We start from the raw sequence: 15,665 nt of genomic DNA, 5'->3' as shown, positions 1-15,665 counted from the left end.
CGCACAGTCGTACAGTCGGTGCGGGGGTAGAGAGAGGGCTCGATCCACGACAGGCAGGAACAGCCAAGGAAGAGCTGTAGCAGACTGGCTGGGCTGCTCACGAAGTCTGCTATCAAGACCGGATAGAGATTGTGATTAGTGAGTTCAAGTCCTTGACATCTTCACTGACGGACAGGCCATCCTATAAGGCTTGATAATACACTCCTTTGAGCTCCTCGTTGTTCCATTTATTGTCGGTAACCAATGTGCGAAACTCCACCAAGAACTTGGCTGTACTACGAGAGCCTTGGCGAAGTTTAAACAGACATTTAGAGGCGTCCCCAACATGATCCGGGTGATCAAACACTGTGCTTAATTCTGAACAGAACTCTTTAAAGGTAAGGGAAGTTAAATGTGTAGCAGAATCAAACACTAGCGCCCAGGCTAAAGCCTGATTCAAGCACTGATGTACGGAGGAACTGAGCAGTGAATTCAGAACTGGTGTTTATTGAGGGATCGGCTTTTTCACAGTCAGACAGGCCAGGGTCAGAGCCAGGGAATCCAAATCCAGGTCAAGCGGTTCCAGATCCCAGGATCAGATGGACAGGCGGTCAATAGTACAAAGCTGAAGTTGGTTTCCAATTCCAGCTTCCGATTCGGGAAATGGCTAAAGGGCGATTTCAACTAATTATTCACTACCTTCTGCATCTTTAATCAACTCTAGTTAAAAAAACTACACACTTCAAACTTGGATTGGATTATTTTGCTCTAATAGCAGAATATTCAGAACCATGTTTGGGATATGTGAATTTTTTTTTTTGATTTATGAAACTTCAATAAAAGACCATTTTTGGCCTTTTTTTCTATCTTGGTCACACTAGAATTGCTCTAATTCCAAAACTACAACACCTAGACTCTTCAAATCTGGACTGGATTATTCTCAACTAAATGCAGAATATTTATAACCATTTTGTGATTTGTGAAACTTCAATAAAGTGCAGTTTTTATCCTTTTTTGCATCTAGATCATATTAGAACTGCTTTAATTCCAAAACCACAACACCATGACACTTCAAAGATGTACTGGATTATTCCCAACTAATAGCAGAATATTTAGAACCATGTTTGTGATTTGTGAAAACCTTTTCTGATTTGTGAAACTTCAATAAAGGTTGATTTCACCACTTTTTTGCATCAGTATCACACTAGGACTGCTCCAGTTCCTAAATTACAACTCCTAGACACTTCAAACCCAAACTAGTTTATTCTGTTCTTATCGTAGAATATTTTAATCCATGTTTGGGATTTGTGAAACCTTTATTTGATTTGTGAAACTTCACTTCACTTAACAGACCGCTGCAGAAGATCTTTCCTTCCAACAGCCGTCACCATCTACAATAACTCTTTGAAGAATTAATGAGTTACACCAATATTTAGTTTCCCTTTGGGATTAATAAAGTGGTTTTGAATTAGAATTGAAGTTGAATTGGAAAAAAAACTGTGTAAAACAAGTGTATATTATAAATGTTACTTTTCCACAAAAAGAATAAAGAATAAACAAAAGAGAGGTCAAAAAACTGGCTCCACTCCATTTGCCCAACTAACTGGGTTTAGCAAGTTTTCTAGAGGAAACCCTGGAATGAGGCCACTTTTTTGAAAAAGTAACTATTATTAATTACTTTTAAAAACTAGCTTGCCCCACACTGTTTGTGATACCTCCAACTCAGCAGGTTGTGGTACTAGCTTGAAGAAATGTCTCAATTCTGGTAAAGACTTTGAAATTTTTCTTTAGTGATGGTGATGATAATAATAATAATAATAATAGTAATAATAATAATAATAATAATAATAATAATAATAATTAGTATATTAATAACACTTATTGTTATTATAAGTGTTATTATTATTATGTCAGTGATCATTGTGCCACAGTTCATATTATTTGTTTTTCCTTGATCTGTTTGTGTGGTTTCCACTGAACATTTTTTGATGATGACCAGTGCACAAATTCATTCATACATCCTATAAGACTAAAAGGGCTATGTTTTCTTTAAACCTTTCTCTTTCCCATATGCTAGTATAATATTTTTTACATTCCATACTTGTATTAGACGCTTTGATGACCAATCATATGCAAAAAATAATTGTATTTTGTTTGCTCAACGTCCCTCATTCTAGACAAAAACAAGCCTAAAACATACTTCGACATAGAAAAACTTGTTCAACACAAGCCATGCAACTTCCCTAAGAAAGAAGTTTCTCCAACTGCCTCTGCAGTAACTGGAGCTGCACAGGAAGCCATAGCTTCTGTAGCAACAAAGTGCATGTCCCCTGTTGCTTCAGCTGAAACTATTGCAACCACTTATGACATAACAACTCAACCAGTGACAACATCCTTTGTTAAAAAAGTACCCTCCAAAATAACAACTGCTGAATCTATTGTTGAAGTTTTTCCTGAAGATTTTCCAGGAGAAGATGCCCTAATTTTAGAGGCCTCCAAAGTGGCTGCTGAGCCTGCAGTTGATGTACCACAAGTCCCTATGCATCCTGCTCCTGCCTCTGTAGAATTGGCTCCTGATCCATTTGTGCTGGTAGATGGGGCCCTGAACCTAGTTCATGAAGCTGTGCCAAATAAGGGATCCATGGAGCCTGTGGAAGAAACACCTCCTGCAGAAGGGTCACTAAAGTCTGTGGTGGAAGGGGCTCATGCGGAGGCATTACTGGAGCCTTTGACAGAAGCACCCCCCGAGGAGGTGTCACTGGAGTCTGTGGTGAAAGTGGCTCACGTGGATGTGTCATGGAAGTCTTCAGCGGAAGCAGCCCATGGGGAGCTGTCACTAGAGCCTGTGGTGGAAGTGGCTCCTGTGGAGGTCTCACTGGAACATGTGGTGGAAGCAGCCCCCGAGGAGGAGTCCCTGGAGCCTGTGGTGGAAGCAGCTCCCACAGAGCCATCTCCAAAACTTGCAATGGAAGTAACACTGACAACTGTGTCAGGTGGGGTCCCTGAAACTCTAACTGCAGACCTTCAAGCATCCCTGGAGCCCGTGGCAAAAGCAGTCCCTGAGCCTGTGGCAGAAGCAACTCCTTCAGAACCGGACCCTGCAGAGTCCATGCCAGGGCCTGAAGCAGAGGTGGTGCTGGAGCCTGTGGCAGAAATTACTGATGCTACAGATGTAGTTCCTGGCTCTGAGGATCTTGTGAACCCTGCCTGGGTCCTTTCCAAGGCTGCTGAAGAAGAGCTACAGATGGATTCCCCTGCTGAAGCAGTTGGACCATCACAGGGTACACACTACAACTTCCCCCTCCCCTACAATCCTTCTGTTTTCTTCTGTGGAACCTGTATTTCTACAGAAAAATGCTATATGACCAGGCACCTTTTTCTTCTTAGCCTCTCAGAGAATGTGTCCTAATGGTCTTTCTAAGTGTTACTTGGTGAATTCCTGCAACAAGTAACTATTGCTTTTAGTTCTGCTCCTTCTCATATCTTACCCTGTTGTCTGTCTTATTTTACCCAAATCTTCTTCTATGCTGCTTTTCATTTATCTTCACTGGGGAATGATGTCACTCCCAACATGTTGCAAGTTGGGTGGAAAAAAAAAAATGTAATTACTGTTACCCAGATTAACAACTGACTTGTGCTTATTCCATCCAAACATTTAGCCAAGTGATTTCTATATAGTTTATAGAAATCACTTCTATATAGTTTATGAAAGCGATTTAATGAGATGACTGACAGAAGTGCAAATAAATGCTTTACTGCTGGAACTATGTGTGATGCAGTCATGATGGATTAACATTTAAGTGAAGCTTTAGTCTTTTCAAGTCAAATCCCAAATTTGGATACTCTGGAAATTGATTTAATGAATCAGAAGTCAGACCCATCTGAGTTCAAATGAAATGCAGCATTAATTCACTTTGTTGTCACATGTTTTACACAGTTGAGAGTCTCTTGTGATGCATGGGTTTGCACTAATGAAAAGTGTCAATTTTATGTTATTAATTTCTGTGCCCTTAGAAAATGTGTTACTTTGGTTTGTGCTTCTAAATTTATATTCTTCCTTTAGAAAATTATTAAAACATTTTTATGTTCCTAAAAGATATGCAAATATTTATATTTATATAAAAACTTTGATGTAAAGATTCATAGTTTCACCCCCAGTCAAAAATGTTGTTAATTTAAACTAATAATTGAGAATATGAAAGTCATTGTTTTCCAGCCGTTTACACCTTTCAGTACTTCAGACTTTACTAAATATACTCACCTGTTGCTTTTTATGTCTTATTTGCAAATTGCATGGAAATATGGTATAATAGCCCTGACATGTCTGACTTATGCACTTTATTTACATGTAAATTTAAATGTGATTTTTTTCTTCAACTCCTTTCACATAAGTCCAGACCCTCTGTACGAAGCATTGTGTAGTACAAAGGGCTGCTTTATACAAGGCTTGGTCGGAAAAAAATGTGCAGCACCATATTTTACGCACAAGTTGGTATATATACATATTAATGTGGCATGAACTTTGCTCAAGTATACGGAACTGCTCCTTTAATTCCTAAATAAGAAAAGAAAGTACCCTTTCTCCATGTTCTCTAGCTCTGAAAATGCAGAGATCCATTGGCAACTGCTTTTCAGAAATTCTATCCAGATTTTGCAATATTTGTCACCTATCTGTACAGTTAAAATCAATGCTAATGTAAATTGAAATCTTCCATAAGGGTTAGGGTTAGGGTTAACCTAACCCTAACCCATAACCTATATATCAGAGGAGCCCAAGTCCAATCCTCAAGAGCTTTCATCTTGCAGCTTTTAAATTTGCCCCTTCTCCAACACCTGAATCAAATGAACTGCTGAAATGTTTGCACCGCGTGAGCGCAGCGAGTTTGCACAAAAGAGAAAAACTGCACAGTTTCTCCAGTCAACTGTTTTTTTGTTTTTTTTTTAATTTATAACAGCTACTGATGACCGCGTCATTTCTTAACGCTTTAATTTCTGGAAACCTGGAGCGAAACCTTGGCGACAGCTAGCACATACAGTACAGACCAAAAGTTTGGACACACCTTTCTAATTCAATGGGTTTTCTTTATTTCCATGACTATTTATAAGGCAAGAAATCCCACTTATTAACCTGACAGGGCACACCTATGAAGTGAAAACCATTTCAGGCGACTACCTCTTGAAGCTCATCAAGAAAATGCAGAGTGTGTGCAAAGCAGTAATCACAGCAAAAGGTTGCTACTTTGAAGAAACTAGAATATAAGGGGTATTTTCAGTTGTTTTACACTTTTTTGTTTAGTGCATATTTCCACGTGTTATTCATAGTTTTGATGCCTTCAGTGTGAATCTACAATGTCAATAGTCATGAAAATAAAGGAAACTCATTGAATTAAAAGGTGTGTCCAAACTTTTGGTCTGTACTGTATGTTTAAATATAAATTTAAATATTTGCTAATGTGATTTTCACAGTCCTCCTTTTTGCAGCATTTAAAACCTATTTAAGGTCTGTACAGTCGTGCTAGCAGAAGCTGTAGAGCTTTTGTTCAGTTTTCTTTCTTTTTTTTTAATATGACGTGTGCATCTTTCAGATGTTGCCATTACTACAATCCTCCAGTAGGTGTTTGAAGGCCTGAATGACTGCTGATGAATGCATTTAGTCATTTGATTCAAGTGTTTTGGAGAAGGGATGCATCTAAAAGTTGCAAGAAGGTAGTTCTCTGGGACATGAATTGGGCCTATAAACATCTGTTTTTATGCACTTTTCTAAAGTCTCTCTTCTTCAGCTAGCTACCATCTAATCTTCAAATAAGCTGCATAATGCATAATGGATTCAGTAAATCAAAATGCATTATCAAGTATTGGATAAAAGTCTACAAAACTGCCTTTTTTGCTGTACCTAAAATCTTATGTGAGTAATATTTAATTTGTTGTCTTTTTGTGACATTCAGCTCATATGGACCCAGTGCAGAGGCTATTCTTGGACTCTATACGAGAATATTCAACAAATTCCCAGTAAGCATCAACATTTATGTGTTATGATACTCTTTTGTGCAAAAGATCTAATGAGGTGCTGACTAATTGGTTTTTCACCTGTTCTAAAACAGAGCAGCTGGTGGTCTGGTTGATGCTGGCTCACAGTATCAAAAGGTTTTGGAAGAGGAAATAGTAAAGCTACAGAGACTATATGGTGGTGGAGACCTAACCAGTTTTCCTAATTTCAAATTTACAGGTAAGTTAACAATTGGGTATTTGGTATTTAGTACAGATGGAAAGTTTTTGACAATCCCAGTGAAAATATGTGAAAATCCTTTAAATGAATTTGTCATTTATTGCAGTAGTATAATCTCACACTACAGACTCATTTTGAAAAACACAATATATTATCAAGTACATTAGTGCAGTGGAGAAAGAAGCCCCATTTATAAAACAACATTCCAGAATCAGCCTGTGGTACCAGGGTTGCCACCTTTCAGAAATTAAAATATGGGACACCCACCATAGCCCGTGTCACCCTACTTTCATGTAGTAGAGTTGGCCACTCTACTAGTAGTAGTAGAGTACTACAGCGGCCTTCTCATGGGGTGGGAAGGCCGCTGAAGTGATGGACAATATTTATGGCAGTGTTTGTTAAAAAAAAACAGTGATTCACAGAACAATAGTTTATACGTACATAGAGGTTGGTTACAGTACCCCAGAATTGTACTCCAATCAGAGTAACATACCTGCAACACATTTTTACTTAAGTAGATTTACTTAAGCTTTAATTGAGTAGGTGTAAAAGTATTTGGTAAAAGTTAACTCAAGTAACTGATCATAAAACCTGATTTAATATTCAAAATGTGTCCTCAGACAGTCGGAAATATAAAAGTTATGTGAACATTCTGGTATTTTAAAGAGTATTGACAAAATATTTGTACAAAAAAGGAATTTGGTTTTTAGGCTGTTTCTAGACTAAATTTACCATGGAGGTCAGGGTAGTCAGTGTTTTTTCATGGGTGCTTATAAAAGAATGAAACAAAAACAGAACAATATATTTCATCATTTAATATTGTTAGCCAAAGAGCTACTTGCGTATCCAGAGATCCAGGTTGCAGATCCTGATCAAGCAGATGGACAGTGTGATGCTATCTCGATACAGCAGCTAAAAGTGCAGCACTATAATTTTTTATTACTGGTAATTGTTCAGGTAAAGTTGTGAAGATTAAAAAAATATACCCCTGAATATTAAAAGAGACATTTATTTACTGTATTTTCCACACTATAAGGCGCACCACATTATAAGGCACACCTTCAATGAATGGCCTATTTTAAAACTTTTTTCATATATAAGGCGCACCGCATTATAAGGCACATAGAATAGACGCTACAGTAGAGGCTCGGGTTACGTTATGCATCCATTAGATGGAACTGCGCTAAAGGGAATGTCAACAAAATAGTCAGATAGGTCAGTCAAACTTTATTAATAGATTACAAAGCAGCGTTCTGAAAACTCCGTTCATTCCCAAAATGAATAAACAGCTGTTTTATTATTTTCCCCGAGGTAAAGTAAGTGTCGTGGTATTTTCGTGACACAGTTTATCTTTTAACAACAGCAAGGTATAACATATAGTGGAGGGAAACTTTTCCTCGATTCAATAAACACGTAAAAAACAGTCTGATACTGTTACGGTAAATCAAACGTTAGTGCAATCACAATATATATCCACTTCTGCATTATTGATTCGTTCATGTTAAATTCTCTCGCTGCTGCTCTATTCCCGTGTTCTACTGCGTCACTGATCGCCTTGAGCTTAAACTCTGCATCGTAAGCGTGTCTCTTAATAGGAGCCATTTTGGGGTCTTTACACAAAACCCAGCGTGCACCGCGCGCTTCTTCTTCTACGGGGGAAAATGAAGTCGGCGGCTGCTTACCGTAGTTGCGAGACCTGTTGTGGCTCAATATTGGTCCATATATAAGGCGCACCGGATTATAAGGCGCACTCTCGGCTTTTGAGAAAATTGAAGGTTTTTAGGTGCGCCTTATAGTGCAGAAAATACGGTAGTATAATTTCTTCGGTTCCCCTGTTGGCCCCTGTCTCGAACCGCCCATGGGCTGCAGGTCTGTGTTTGGTGCATTTTGTCTGTCAGGTTAATAAAATAATAGTAAATCACATTAATAAAATAATAGTGAAATAATATTTCCCTGTTACTCACTGCCAGTGGTCAGTTATTACTGACCACTGAAAACTGAATTCATAAAATATATGAATTTCTTAATAAAACACACAGAAAGACCTAACAAACCATTTCAAAGTAGGAAATATTTATGTATTTACTGTTAATCTATTAGAAGGATTTGTTCTTGAAATTGCCATTCATATTACTTTGTCTGATACTGTTATATATTAAATAAACTATCATCCAAACTCAACATCCTTGCCAAATAATCAAACCATAATAGTCTACTAAAAGCACAATAAGAAACTTAATCAATCATAGCAAAATGTTCTGTACCATATCTGGAATGTGCGTATGTATTTTTGAAAGCATTTTTGCTTCTAAGAACATGGAATCGGGTAGAGGATCTTTTAAAAAGACATGGGTTGATAGCAGCTCACCACGACTGCATAGTGTCTGTCTCTAGGCAACCATGACAACACCATCTGTCCTTAGCATTCTGGGGGTCCATTGTAGCTCAATTTCAATCCCTGGTCCTAAGCAAACAGTTGTCTCTAAATCATAAACAAATCCGATTTGCACCAAACTTGTTATGATTAACTTTTGTAAATCTCTAAAGAGCCTAATAGCATTAAATTGTAATTTGACTCCACTAGGTTAACAGCTAGGTTAATCCAGCTATATCTCCTCACTAACTGTGAGGTAATTTCCCTGCTGGGATGAATAAAGTAATTCTATTCTATTCTATTCTATTCTAAATCAGCCGATCTGCCCCCAGATTTTTTGTGCATCATCAGGGAGCACTGCCGAACACAGCAATGCATATTGCCTAGCAGACGGGTGCAGGAACTGAGCAAGAGTGTCGACAGTGGTGAGCGGGTGGCGTTTCTGGACCACCCGCAGTCACAATAAGGTCAGAGAGGCGCTGAGCTACGAGTGCCGTTGGAGACTGCTTGCAGTTTTAATTATTGTTACACTTAGTGTTGATATGTATGTGATAGGCATGTCTATTGGACATTTATAGAAATACAGAACAAATCACGTCCCATATCAGTTCAGTACGGGACGCAACATTTAACAGCCAAATACGAGACGATTCCGTATTTTACAGGACGGGAAGCAACCCTATGTGGCACATTTATTAGGACTGCTGTTATTCATATTTTTCGCAACCCTCTTATACCAGCCAGAGAGTACTTAAACTTATATGATATTTCAGCAGTTTGGAGCATGCAGAGAAATCTTTGACACTTTTCCCTTTGCAGAATCTCACTAGGTCCTAGAAGTAAGTCCTTGGTGTACTCTTCACTCTTAAACTCAGATAGCCATGAAAGAAGGTTGAGGTCCCTTTTACATTTTGGATCACTTGCCTGCTGCAAAACCCAGTGATGACCAATTTTCACTTTACTGACACAGGGTTTCCCCTAGAAAACTTGCTAAGCCCAGTGGTAGAGACGCTAGGGCAGTCCACCAACAGCCCACCGTGTTTTTGTTTTAAGAAGTGTTATAATTTGACAGAAAATTTGAAAGATATTACTTGGCAATTATGTTATTGCAAGACAATATTGATAATACGTAGACATGAATTAAACAGTCTTAAAAAAGGAAAACACAAAATAATACAATTAAAATATCAATTATGTGCACTCCCGTCAAATCCTAATGAAGTAACCAGCCAGAGGATCTTAAAACAAACATTATAAAGAATTATCACCTTAAATGGAAAATTATAAGCGTATCTATGCTTAAATATTCTTAGAATGCACAATTCTGGCATTTTATTAAGCCTTTTATTTTCCTAAATCCTACCACAAGATGCAGTCTCTTGATTTTGTGGTTGTGATTGGTTATTTATTCAAGCAAATGCAGTATTTTCAAGAAACAGATTTCAGATTGAATAAAAATGACTTGTGGGCATAAACTTTGTCAAGTTGAAAGCACAAACACAGAGCCAGTGCTTGGATTGAGTGAGCATGTGTGAGATGTAGGGCTGTTGTAAACAAATATTTTAGTAATCGAATAATCTATCGATTATTCTTACAATTAATCGAGTAATTGGATAAATAAAATAAAATATTGGTAAATGTTTCATAACACTAGTGTTACTATCGGATATCAATAGCAGTCCAATTTTTCATTTTTGAGCATCCCTAACAGTTAGTTTTGTAGTTTAGGAAATTAACCTGTAACAATAATATCTCACTTTCTAAGTTAACCTGAAGAAAAGTTATACAAAGATCTGAAATTCTATTCCAATTAATAATAAAGAGGCAGGCTCACAAATATGCTTATAAAAATTGTCTATGATCCAGCTTTTAGTTTATGTATTCTTCTTCAGTCAGTTTAATTGATGAATTATCACCTTGCCCCATACCTGTCAAGCTTTGGTTTTGAGAATACGGGAAATGTTGCCTGTTATTTTGATGGAAGAATTAATTTATACTGTTATAGAAGCTGCACACAGATTACTTTTCACTGTGTTAAAGTGTCATTTTGTCAGTATTGTCCCATGAAAAGTTATACTTGAATATCTGCAGAAATGTGATGGGTGTAGTCACTTTTGTGATACAATGTATATATACACACACACACATATACTATATACTGTATATATATATATATACCAGGCCGGGATTCTAACCTATGACTTCTGCCACGAGGACTAAGGCCTCCATATGTGGGTCATGCTTTGCCCTATGTCCCCATAGCGCTTCTGAAATTATTTCTTAACATGGGTTTTTTTGTCGCTTTCACACATTTATGGTTGGATTTTCAGATTATACTACTGTAACTACTGTAGATGGCTGTAGTTTGAAGATTTTGAAATTTATATTTCTGCATCTATTGTTGAAGATAAGTTAATTTTAAAAAAGATGTTGGTGTTAAACAATTTCAATGACAGAGCTGTGTTTTTTGTTTCAGAACCCCAGTGGGATGAAGTTTCCCAGAAGTGAACCATCAGCACTTCTGCTTAACCTTTACAACTTTGTGCACAGGAACATGAATTTGTGTGATTGTCAAGCAAATGAACCTCTACCTGTTGCTTATATGTGAAGATAAAACATTGGATTTGTAGAAACTGTAGATTTCGTGCCTGCAGAAGATAAGGTTTTGCATTTTTTCCATGACGTTTGACAGAGTGATCTTAGAGATGCAAATTAGGTTGTCTGAATCTAAATCTTTAGATTTAGAGACAACAGAATAATGTGACTTCTGTTGTCTCCTTTTTCATTCCTCTCAAGAATTTTTCAACTGTATGTATCAAAGAGATGTTCATTTAAAAATAGCATGGAACTCAAATAAGTTGTCTGATTTTTTGCTTCTATGTTTCCCCATCCTTAAAGACCAAAACATGAGGAACTTCATATAATACAAAACAGATGTTATCTTATGGACATTAGTGCTGTTTGGCTGCTAAAAGCAAGCATAATTATTGCAGTACTTATAGAATAATTACAAAAATTTAACTAGGGCTTCACTCTTTCCAGAGAGAGAGAGACAATTTGGTTCTATATCAGTTACATAAATCATGAGTGTTCATTTTCCGACACTTTGAGAATTCTCTTAGTAGTTCAATTTAAATGTCCACCAAAGAAGGAAGAGGACAGCCAATGATCCTCTAAGCTGCCTTTACAGTCCTCTGGAGCCTCACCCTGTCTGTAACAGAACAGCTGCTATATCGTACTGTGATGCTGTATGTCAGCACGCTCTATGGATGAGTGGTAGAAGGTCAACAGCAGCTTGAAAAATTTTATGTTGAGCTTGTTCTAAATATTGTGATTGATAAATAAGACCTCAGGTAAGACCTTAAGTTCTCAGGTTACTCCTGAGAACCGTAGATTGAAATTGAATGGTTTGTAGTAATCTGACAGGTTTATTACAATAAAACAAGACAAAAACATATACACTGCCTGGCCAAAAAAAAAGTCGCCACCTGGATTTAACTAAGCAAATAGGTACAAGCCTCCTATTGGATAAGTACTGCATAGGTGATTATCTTTCAGCTGGCAACAAGTTATTTAACCCCACCAATTTTCTTCTAGCTTTGAGTGTAAAACAAGATCCATTTCGATAATAAAACCCAATTTTCATTTTCAATGTCTGTAGTAGATTTGCTATGTGATTTTTAAAAGAGAGTTCATTATCTAGAATAAAACCAAGATATTTATAATTACTGACAAACTCGATTTGTGCTCCTACAGCAGTGGTAAGCAATAGGGAAGTTTCTGGTAGTTTTCTAGCATGTGAGAAAATCATTGCTTTTGTCTTATCCACATTCAAAACCAACTTCAGAGTTTGTAAACGTGTTTGAACTACACTAAAAGCAGACTGCAAATACTGTATTGCCTGCGATAGTGATGTAGAATAGCAGTATATTATTAAATCGTCTGCATAAAAATGGTAAAAAGCATTTGACAGATTGTCACACAAGTTATTTATATAAATAGAGAATAAAAGCGGACCCAGAACTGAGCCTTGAGGTACGCCATTTAAAATAGTGAGAGTAGAAGAAGTGACACCAGCCAATTGAACTCTCTGGGTTCTGTTTGACAAATAATCAGCTACCCACATGGTAGCTTGATGTGAGAGCCCAATCCTGTGTAGAATTTCAATTAAAAGCTTGTGATTTACTGTGTCAAATGCCTTTGATAAATCAATAAACAAAGCAACACAATGTTTTTTGTTATCAGGAGCCTGGATAAGATCATTACAAACCTTTAACTTGGCAGTAACAGTGCTATGTTTTTTTCTAAAACCAGACTGAACATTTTGTAAAACACAATTAGAATCTAAAAAATTCTTCAATTGATTTGCAACTAATTTTTCAAAAATTTTTGCTACGATACATAGTTTAGAGATTGGTCTGTAATTGTTTACCTGTGATGATTCCCCACCTTTGAATAGAGGCAAAACAAATGCTGATTTCCATACACTAGGGATTTTATTAGAGATTAGACTTAGATTAAAAATATGAGATAATGGCTCTGCTATAAACTCTGCAGCCAACTTTAGAAAAAAAAGGATCCAGATTATCTGGCCCCGCTGATTTTCTGGTGTCTATGTTTTTCAGTTCTCTGAGAACCTCAGCTGTACAAATAGGGGAAAAGTTAAGAATGATGGAGTTACACTCATTATTCAAAAACAGTTCATCAGTATTTACATTTTGGGTAAATTAATTTAAATCATCAAATAGAGATCCTACAGAAATAAAATGCTCATTAAAATAATTTAAAATTTCTAATTTATCAGACACCATTTTACTTTTTTTCCAAACAAAATTTGGAAAGTCACTCAGTGGTGCTTGCTCAGTAGCTGATTTAACTGATTTCCAAAATTTCTTTGGATCATTTAAATCTTTTGTCATTTCGGCAAGGAAATAGTCTGACTTAGCTTTCTTGATTAATGAGGTACATTTATTCCTCAATTTCCTAAACCAAAGCCAGCTCTCCTCAGCATTGTTTTTTCTTGCCCTAGCCCAGGCTGCATCTCTTTGTTTAAGCAGAGTCCCAATAGCTGGTGAAAACCAAGGATTATTTCTCCCCTTCACCCTAATTTTACGTTTAGGAGCATGTTTATTTATTAGTCTTGAAAACTCTTCATAAAAATACTGCCAGGCAAGGTCTACATTATCAAAAAGAGAAACCCTATTCCAGTTAAAAAGTAGCAAATCATGAACAAAAGCTTGTTCATTTAAGTGTTTTAGATCTCTTTTGAACAAGATACGTGGCTTGGGTTTTAGTAACTTAAGATTTCTAACTGTACCTACTGCACAATGATCACTAAGGTCATTTGCAAAAACTCCTATCCCCGTATATTTATGCGGAGCGTTTGTCATAATTAAGTCTAGGAGAGATGATTTTAGAGGACATTTGTTATTAGGTCGGGTGGGGTAGTTAATTAACTGGGTGATATTTAAAGAATCACAGATAGTTTTTAAGCTATCTGAAGATGCTGTCAACCAATCTAGATTTAGATCTCCTAATAAAACAAATTCATTGTTATTTAGGTCAGCTAAATATTTGTACAAATTAGGAAGTGCATCACAGCCTGCAGAAGGTGGTCGATAACACCCTATAACTGTGGTATTCTGAGCCATAGTGAATTCAATTTTCAAGGCTAGAAACTCAAATTGTTTTGGAATGGATAGAGAAGATAGCAGTGTGACATGAAAATTGTTTTTTACATAGATGGCAACACCGCCACCTTTCTTGAGGCGATCACAACGAAAAACATTGTAACCTTCTAAGGAAATATCTTTATTTGTAATGGATTTATTTAACCATGTTTCCGTCAAAACTAAAATATCCGTATTGGTTGTTTCAATCCAGATTTTAACCAGGTCTATCTTAGGCAATAGACTGCGAGAGTTAATATGTAATATACCAAGCCCTGATCTGGTTTTGAATTCTGCTGGTGTATCAAAGTTATTGAAAATTGGACCTGGATTCGGTTGCACATTACCCGATAGTAAGAGTAAAAGTAGAATAAGTCTTTTCCATTGACCATTTACATTTGATACCAAGTCATTACTCCTGTTCTGAGTAACACGTATAAGAGAAGATTCATTTAACATAAAACAGTTTCTTAAGACAGACAAGCACATTAGATGAACTAGGTTATCTATTGGCATTTGATTAAAGTAGTACCAGTGAGTAATAAAATCTGAAGGAGTCCAAATTGTCTGATCGAGGGTCATGGACCAGGAATAATTCTTGAAGGAGTGGGCTGAGTTGTTATACAAGTCCACAGAGGACTTTGGCGCATTTTCAAAGGTGTAAACACCTAAGAACAATATCAGAAAGAGTCTCATTATTATACTTATCTGACCAAATGTCATGTCCTGCCTTCACTTCTTCTTAGAGTTCAGGAAATTTTACAATGTAACAAACTGAGATGGTGTTACCAAGCGGAGATGACAGCTAGCATGTAGGGCCACTGGCTAGCAGGCAGAGGTGGTAGCTGACGACGGCGGCTAGCAGGCAGATCCGACGGCGGCTAGCAGTCGGATCTGCATATACAATATGCATTTCTTTGGCATATACAATACATAGAATGAAATAGAATACAATAAAATGCAATGTATAGAATGAGGGAAAACTAAAAAAAAGAAAAAAAGATGCCAGAAGTTACAAGGAATAAAAACAATAGAATGTATAATAAAAGGATCACAAACGGAGACAAGACAGTGTTTCAGGGAACACAGTTAAAGAATTTTAGGGCTTCAAGAGTCGTTACTGCTTTGGGATTGGTAGAGGTCTGTATAGTTACTACATAGTGTTATAATTCAGATAAAAACAGATAAAATAGAGGCTTTTTGCCAGAAAATTTGCATGTATGAATATGAAATTTAACTAGACTTAACAATAGCGGAATTACATAGAATTGATTCTTATTAGCAGGACAGACATTGTAGAAACCAAAAAGTACATCTGTGTATATAAGTGAAAAATTATGAGATTGAACATAATAAACAAGCAAAGTCTTTCCAAAAAGAGACAGTGAAGGGGTATTTCCAGAATAAGCGGACTGTT

General features: G+C 36.8%; 1 protein-coding gene across 4 annotated transcripts in view; it reads left to right on the top strand.

Annotated features, from left to right (window-relative positions):
* LOC116722767 (magnetosome-associated protein MamJ-like) overlaps nt 1–12,808 on the top strand; it is a 30,844-nt gene extending 18,036 nt beyond the window's left edge. Inside the window, exons 4-8 of one of the 4 annotated variants that reach the window (XM_032567045.1) lie at nt 2,427–3,260; nt 5,925–5,988; nt 6,081–6,205; nt 8,897–9,046; nt 11,056–12,808. In XM_032567045.1, coding sequence (XP_032422936.1) covers nt 2,427–3,260; nt 5,925–5,988; nt 6,081–6,205; nt 8,897–9,045 — 1,172 coding nt within the window. In that variant the 3' untranslated portion in view covers nt 9,046; nt 11,056–12,808. Of the gene's footprint in view, nt 1–2,156; nt 3,261–5,924; nt 5,989–6,080; nt 6,206–8,896; nt 9,047–11,055 lie in introns of all 4 variants that reach the window. The other 3 variants (XM_032567042.1, XM_032567041.1, XM_032567044.1) reach the window with 3 other exon arrangements.
* Nucleotides 12,809–15,665: the final 2,857 nt, after the last annotated feature.

This window comes from Xiphophorus hellerii, chromosome 7, assembly GCF_003331165.1.
Source record: "Xiphophorus hellerii strain 12219 chromosome 7, Xiphophorus_hellerii-4.1, whole genome shotgun sequence".
In the NCBI taxonomy this organism is placed as follows: domain Eukaryota; kingdom Metazoa; phylum Chordata; class Actinopteri; order Cyprinodontiformes; family Poeciliidae; genus Xiphophorus; species Xiphophorus hellerii.
The sequence above is the reverse complement of the archived record's forward strand: the minus strand, read 5'-3'. Positions and strand labels throughout refer to the sequence as shown.